This window comes from Neoarius graeffei, chromosome 4, assembly GCF_027579695.1.
Source record: "Neoarius graeffei isolate fNeoGra1 chromosome 4, fNeoGra1.pri, whole genome shotgun sequence".
In the NCBI taxonomy this organism is placed as follows: Eukaryota; Metazoa; Chordata; class Actinopteri; order Siluriformes; family Ariidae; genus Neoarius; species Neoarius graeffei.
This window is the reverse complement of record NC_083572.1, coordinates 3,487,415-3,495,466: the sequence shown is the minus strand read 5'-3', so window position 1 is coordinate 3,495,466 and position 8,052 is coordinate 3,487,415. Positions and strand designations below refer to the sequence as shown.

Here is an 8,052-nt window from a genome sequence, read left to right as displayed (position 1 = left end):
TAATGATTAATGAATTTATGAGACTGATCCCTTTCTACATGAGACTGATTTGATAAGCCTATTGCACCTACAACCCTATTAAATATTTGGAACGTTCCCCATGTGACATGTTCAACATTTCAACATCAAAGGAAGAAGAAAAATTAAAGATATTTCATTCTTCTTTTCTTTATTTCCAACAATTGTTCTTTCACTAGTCTTTGCCATAAACTGTAATAAAAACCTGTGGTGTGCAGCTTCACTACTATCACAGCTGAGAAAATTAATCAACACCTTTGGACTAATCACAATCCAAAACTCAAGAGTGCTGTGGTACGATTCAAATCCTTTTTATTTTATATGCAATGACTTGACACGTCACTCTGACGCATGTGTCATAGAAAGAGAAGAATGGATATAAGCGGTTACAGAGTGAGTCAGAGAATTTTTATGAAAGTTAATCATACAGGTTAAAAAAAGTCAACATTCCTTTGACATTCATTTCTGCACAGGTCATTTTTAGACATGTGATACACGATGGAAAGCTTAAAGAGAACACAGAGACATCAGGAAGAGGGATTTGAATGGAAAAGTATGCAAAGTTTCAGAAAATAACTTTAGAAATTTTTGTTGGTGTTCATAGATGATTGATGTGGAACCTGTTGGTTGTAGAAGTCAGGGTTGTACATCGGCGGTGAATACACCGGCGGTGAATGCATTGGCTGTGCATTCATCGGCGGTGCATTCATCGGCTGTGCATTCATCGGCTGTGCATTCATCGGTAGTGCATTCATTGGCGGTGCATACCTTGGCTGTAACAGATTTCATGAAAGACCATCAGGACACAAATATAATTCACAATCTGTTTAAGTTCACTTTAAGTTATAATGGTCCATGAATTGAGTCTGAAGGTTACAACAATATTTAGACAGGAAAAGTTTCACATCTTCAGAATCAGGTTACACACATGCTTGAGTCAATTTTCTGGCTGAGTTTGACTATTTTCTATGACTACTACGAAATTAATACAAATGGTTTTGATGTTGATGTGCTCTCCTGTGAAGAAAACAGTTTGAACTAGGACACTTGGTAGAGTCTATAACCTCTGCCAAGCCACATGTTATCAACATCAAAATCACATCACTTGATCCAAGGATAATACTAAAGCTGTCTACCAAAGTTTATCCAAATCCATTCACTACGTTTTGAGTTACGTTTGGAGAAGACAAAAAAAAAAAAAAAATCCTGGATCTGCATACATATCCGGATTTGCATCAAAATTGAATCCATTGTTCCTTGGCTCATGGATCACCTTTTGACTAAACTTCATACAAATCTGTTCTAGTTTTTGAGTTACACTGAAAACAAACAGAGACCAAAAACATAACCTCATCCAACAAAGTTGGCAGAGATAAACATAGGGTTTCGAAAACTCACCTGTTACAACTCAAAAAGCTATTCATAAGAAAAAACTCGACCATACAGATGATATATATATATATATATATATATATATATATATATATATATATATATATATATATATATATATATAATACTCACACGAGTTTGAGTGCAGCAGGTGGTGTTACAGGCGAAGGCAGAAGTGCAGATAGAAATGATTAACTCAAGTAGAGAGAATACAAAGAGCACTCCATAGATTCCATACCGCTGTTACAGACAAACAAGTAAATAGATAGGTAAATAAGTAAACAAGTGCATATGTTCGTAAGTAGTTTTGCATAATAATAATAATAATAATAATAATGTGGGAAATAGGAAATATTCTGATAAAAAAAATACAGTGGACATTTTTTTTCAAGATGCAAACAAACACTTTTAAAAGCACTATTCACAACCCCAAATAATAAAAAAAAAAGTTGTAAAAGTATGGGAAATGCAAAAAAAAAAAAAGCAGTGATTTTGTAAATGTACTTCGACTTGTATTTTATTACAGACAGAATGAACCCAAGATATTTCACATTTTGTTGGTCAGCTTCATTTCATTTGTTGCTATACATCCATTCCTGTGTTTCAGGCCTACAAAACATTCCAAAAAAAGTTGAGACGGGGCAATTTAGGGCAAGTAATGAGGTAAAACAATTAAATAATGATGTGATTTGAAATAGGTGATGTCAAAATCAGTCTCCAGGAAAGGCCAAGTCTTTGAGGAGTAAAGATGGGCTGAGGATCTCTAGTTTATCACCAAATGCATGAGAAAATAATTGAAATGTTTAAAAACAATGTTCCTCAAAGATAAGAAGGGATTTGGATATTTCACCCTCTACGGTGCATAATATCATTAAACCATTCAAGAAATCTGGAGGAATTTCAGTGTTTAAAGGGGAAAGGGCTCAAGCCTAATCTGAACCCCCGTGACCTTCGATCCCTCCCTGCATCAGGAATTTATCTATAGCTGATAGAACCACATGGGCTCAGGATTACTTTGAAAAACCTTTATCAAGCTACAATATGGAGTTACAGCCACAAACACCAGTTAAAACTTTACTGTGCAAAAAGGAATCCTTATGTTAACTGTGTCCAGAAGTGCCATCGACTTCTCTGGGCTCGGAGACATCTGGGATGGACCATCATACAGTGGAAACATGTATTGTGGTCAGATGAATCAGTATTCCAGATCTTTTTTTGAAAGAAATGGATTCATTGTGCTCTGAAGATGAAAAGGACCATCCAGACTGTTACTATGAACAAGTCCAAAAGCCAGGGTGTGTAAGGGTATGAGGTTGGGTCAGTGCCCTTGGCAAAGGGAACTCACACTTCTTTGATTGTCATTAATGCAGAAAAGTACACTGAGATTTTCAGCAAGACAACGCAAAACCACATTCTGCACACATTACAAAGGCGTGGCTGTGGAAGAAGTGGGTGTGTCCCCTCTGTCCCCAATAGAGAATGTGTGGAGAATTTTCAGACAAAAAGTATAACAATGACCCATACAGCATTATAAAGTGGTAAATAATTCACCATCCCAACTTTTTTTTAAATGTTTCACAAGAATCAAACATGAAATTTTCAAAATCTATTTTGAAAAAACAATAAAATTCATGATGTAAAACATTGAATAATGTGCTGTTGGATTATTTTGAGTGCAATACGCATCAAAGATTATTTACAAATCGTTGTTTTCAGTTTCGACGTACCGTCCCAAATTTTTCTGATTTGAGGTTGATAAAAATGAAGGACATCTTACAAACAAAATAACAAACAAAAACATCAGCATGTCTCGGGTTAGTGGGAATGCAAGAACAAAAATTCATCATGTGATTTGGGGACTTGGTGAAATAGTAGGATTTACCAATAACTTAAACAAATCACAAGAAAGTGCTTTGTCAATAGTGAGATACAAACCAGATGCCTGATGGAATTACAGCTGGGATATCCATTGTAATCAGAGTAGTAACACCGGTCCATGAAGAATATCATGTCTATTATTAACAGAATGAGTGTGATTCCTGCAACCAGAGCACTGAACACATTCATCACCAACGATGCTTTCACCTAACAAGAGAGGAAACAGAAAACAGTAATGTATAACAGGAGAGTTACTCTGTCATCAAACTTCACGGTAAATCAGATTATACCAGAGAGCTCCTCAATTCTGGATTCTGATTGCTCAGAAGGACTGACCAATTGTTTTCTCTTTCCGTTACTGTAATCGGTCTTTCACGTTTCATTCGCACACTCACATCCTCCATTTTCTCTCCTGTTTCAAATTTGTATCCCACAATGCCTTGCCTGAACAGGGAAAGCCCACCACGTGATGCATGATGTAGTATCTTCAATACTTGAAGCAGGAAAAAATAGCGGAGAATTTAGGGCCACGTGGCTCTTAATTCATTCATTGTTCTATTAAAAAAAAAAACTAATAAAATTGGAAGTCTGTGATTCGAATTCAGTATCTTTTGGTCACTAAACAAAAATAAATGGGTGTCAGGAAAATTCTTTTTATGACCTACACTTAAAAAATCTGAAAGGCAGTACAGCTTTAATGCTCCTGTTCTCATATGCCATGGTTTTAGAACAAATAAAAAAAAATTGAGGTTCCTAAGTGGGGCAATGGAAAACCATAAATGTGGCTGTGCCCTCAGGGTGGGACGGGCATATTCTCTCTCGTCTGTCACTCACAGAGAAACTAGCCATGTAGAATAGGGCAGATAAAGCTTTTCTACCAGAAAGCAGTTCAAAAAGGTACTGGATCCATCCTCCCATGCTGGTAAATGGACAGACTTAGCTGGTGGGTGAGAATTGGTTAGGTGTTTTCTATAAGGAGATGTTTATTTCACATATCTGGAAGGAGTCTCCAGTGTCAGCGCTTTAACAGTTAGAAGAAAGCTGTAACATTAGGCTTTCTGACACCTTCAGGAAAGAAGTCTGTGAAGATTCTCAGTCATCTAGGTCATGGTAAACTGTGGGTGGAAAAAGTGAGCAACTGGACTTGCTTGAAGATTCTTGAAGACCTTTCACCTCTCATCCGAAAGGCTTCTTCAGTTCTGTCTGATTAGTAGGGAGCATCAAGTATTTATCCTCTCATGGATGAAAAGCTCATCTAAGGTGTTGTTGAGTCATCCTGTTGGTGTGGGTCACTGGGGGCTGGTTGTGAACGGCCTCGAGAGTCATTAGGATGATCAATGGATTGCCCGTTAGGGTGATCAATGGAATGCTGATTCTCTCTGTCCTCCTGTGAGTCACTCAGTGCGTTTACATGCACATCGAAATCGAGCTTCTGTCGGTAATCGAGCTAAGGGTCCCAGCAGGGGTGCCAGAGAAATCCAATCCTACATGCACACAAGGAAATTGAGCTATTGTGTGAGGTACATTGTGCACCCGAGCCACAGGTGGTAATACACGCCCCATCGTGTTGGTACACGTCCGGTTGTCATCATGAAGAAGAGCTATTCAAGAGTATACACAAAGTTATCAGCAGTGTTGCCAGATACTGCTGACGTTTTCCAGCCCAAAACATGTTCAAATCCGCCAAAATGCACTTAAAACCTCCCAATCTGGCAACACTGGCAGTTCCGTGTTCACAAGTTCCGTGCTCAAGCTGTTAGGCTTGCTCGAACAGACTGTATGGCTACAAACTGTCGTGCGCAGACCACTGTTTTGTAAGACAACTTATTTTGCACAATTGTATATTTTTCTAAAGTCCATTTTTTGCTTACAAAAAATTTTTTTTTTGCTTACAATTTAACTTATGTCTTAATAAACACACAAAAAAGTTCAATTGTTTTGATTGACATTCTTCAGATGTTGGACATTATATATATATATATATATATATATATATATATATATATATACTGTATACACACACACACACACACACACACACACACACAAATACAATTACTTGTTTATGTACACAATTCACAGCTATGCAACAGCTGTACAGATGTATTTGGTGATACAGTAAGTGAGCTAAATTTTAACAGTGCAAACAATGCCACAAAAAGAAAAGATTCATGCCGTTGTCATGATTCGTTGTCATGCTGACCGAGGCTGTTGTGTTTCCCGCTTGTGGTCTCGTCACTTGTCACTTCCGGAAGGGGAAGTGCTGAAGTAAGTAGCTCGACTACGTAACTCGATAGGGTATACATGCACTAAGTAGCTCGGCTAAAATCGCATAATCTAGGTTGTGTAGCTCGATTACAAGAAATCAAGTTCGGTTCGATTTCAGCCTAGCTAAGGTGTATCCATGGCATTTAGAACTTCAATTTCAGTTGAGCAACGACAGAAATTTGAATTTCTCTATGTGCATGTAAACGCACTGACTGAAAACAGCTGGGTTTTGGTGTGCATTCAGTTGTCTGGGAAGTGTGCCAAGGACTGCATTGTAGGTGGCTGATAAATGATGTGTTAGACCCCCACCTCTGTTCAGTGATGGCCGTTCCAGGTTGACAAAAATGGCTTCTTTCACTCCTCGCTCATACCAACGATCCTCTCTGGCTAAAATGCATATGTTGCAATCCTGAAATGAGTGTCCTTTGTTGTTAAGATGAAGATAGACAGCAGAGTCCTGGCCTGAGGAACTGGCTCTCCTGTGTTGAGCCATGCACCTGTGAAGCAGTTGTTTTGTCTCCCCAATATACGAGTCTGTGCAATCCTCACTGCACTGAATGGTATACACTACGTTGTCCTGTTTGTGTCTGGCTATTCTGTCCTTAGGGTGGACCAGTTTCTGCTTCAGGGTGTTACTGGGTCTGAAATGTACCGGAATGTTGTGTTTGTAGAAGATCCTCCTGAGTTTCTCAGATAGACCAGAAATGTAGGGAATGACAATGTTCTTGCATTTGTTCCTGTTATCCTCCTTGTCTGTTCTGTTCCTTTTTCTGCTCTTGAGGAAAGACCAGTTGGGATACCTGCAGTTCTGAAGTGCTTTCTTGATGTGATTCTGCTCCTTCTCTTTTCCCTCTATCGTTGTTGGGATATTCTGAGCCCTGTGTTGCAAGGTCCTAATGACCCCCAATTTGTGTTCCAGTGGGTGGTGAGAGTCAAAGAGTAGGTACTGGTCTGTGTGTGTGGGTTTGCGGTAGACCTCGATGCTCAGGCTTCTGTCTTGTCTAATGTGTACATCACAATCCAAGAAGGCTAGATTATTCCCACTGACGTCCTCCCGAGTGAAGTTGATGTTAATATCCACTGCATTGATGTGCTTAGAGAAGGCTTCCACCTCATGGGTTTTGATTTTAACCCAGGTGTCATCCACATATCTGAACCAGTGGCTGGGAGCAACTCCTGAAAAAGTGGTCAAGCTTTATGTTCCACTTCCTCCATGTAAAGGTTGGCCACAATAGGGGATACCGGTGAGCCCATGGCACATCCATGCTTCTGTCTGTAGAAACTTTCATTAAACTGGAAATAAGTGGTAGTCAGGCAGAGGTCAAGCAGGGTGCAAATCTGGTCCGTGGTGAGGTTCGTTCTAGCCAATAAGGTGCTGTCTCGAAGGAGTCATTTTCTAACAGATTCAACTGCTTCTGTGGTGGGAATGCAGGTGAACAGAGAAGTGACATCGTAGGAAACCATGGTTTCATCTGAGTCTAGTTTGAGGTCTGCAACTTTAGTAGCAAAATCTTGGGAGTTTTTGATGTGATGTGGTGTATTCCCAACGAGAGGAGTGAGGATGGTGGCTAGGTGTTGGCAATGTTGTAAGTAACAAAGTTTATACTGCTGATGATAGGTCTGAGTGGAGCTCCTTCCTTGTGAATCTTGGGGAGTCCATATATGAGAGGAACGGCTTCCCCAGGGTACAATCTGTAGTACAGAGATCGGTTGATGGCTTGGTCCTTTTCTAGTTGTTGCAGGCAGCTAACAACTTTCTTTTTGTAACCACTTGTGGGGTCCCGCCTCAAGGTTTCATAGGTGGTAGTGTCGCTGAGGAGACTTGTCATCCTGGAGTGGTAGTCCGCTGTGTTTAGCAACACTGTGCATCTCCCTTTGTCAGCAGGAAGGATGGTGATGTTCTGGTCTCTTTGAAGCAATGTAAGAGCCCTCCTTTCTTGGATGGTGAGGTTGGAGGGGGTGCTTTCGCACTTGACAAAGCAGCTGATATCTTCAGTCTAAGTTGTTCTGCCTCTGTGTTGGTCAGATTGTTGTTTCTGATGGCTGAGTCTGTGGCTGTGATGAGGTCTACCACTGGTATCCACTCTGGTGAAACTGCAAAGTTAAGTCCCTTGGATAGAACATCTTTCTCTGGTTGGGTGAGTACCCTGTCAGATAAGTTCTTCACCCATATCTGTTCTATGTCCGGTTGTGTAGCCTGGTCCGATTTCTTCCTCCAAGTCCACCCACACTTCAGCAAAGAAGGGTTTACACTTTCAGGTTTCTTGCTCACATTACAAACTGATTATATATATATATATATATATATATATATATATATATATATATATATATATATATATATATATATATATGTGTGTGTGTGTGTGTGTGTTACTTGTGAGGAAAGTGATGAATCGTTTTGATAAATTCGGGTACTTTTTGTTTGTGTCGATATAATAAAAAGTAAATCACACATTGGCCAGAAGATATGAAGTTTATCTTCTTGTGTTGAAA

General features: G+C 39.4%; 1 protein-coding gene across 3 annotated transcripts in view; it reads right to left on the bottom strand.

The window, feature by feature from the left end:
- Positions 1-348: 348 nt before the first annotated feature.
- Positions 349-8,052, bottom strand: part of LOC132884263 (membrane-spanning 4-domains subfamily A member 4D-like) — a 34,196-nt gene continuing 26,492 nt past the window's right edge. For all 3 annotated transcript variants that reach the window (XM_060918089.1, XM_060918091.1, XM_060918090.1), the window contains 3 exons: positions 3,346-3,495; positions 1,543-1,650; positions 349-791 (listed from right to left, as the gene is read on the bottom strand). In XM_060918089.1, the coding sequence (XP_060774072.1) occupies positions 597-791; positions 1,543-1,650; positions 3,346-3,495 (453 nt within the window). In that variant the 3' untranslated portion in view covers positions 349-596. The remainder of the gene's footprint in view (positions 792-1,542; positions 1,651-3,345; positions 3,496-8,052) is intronic.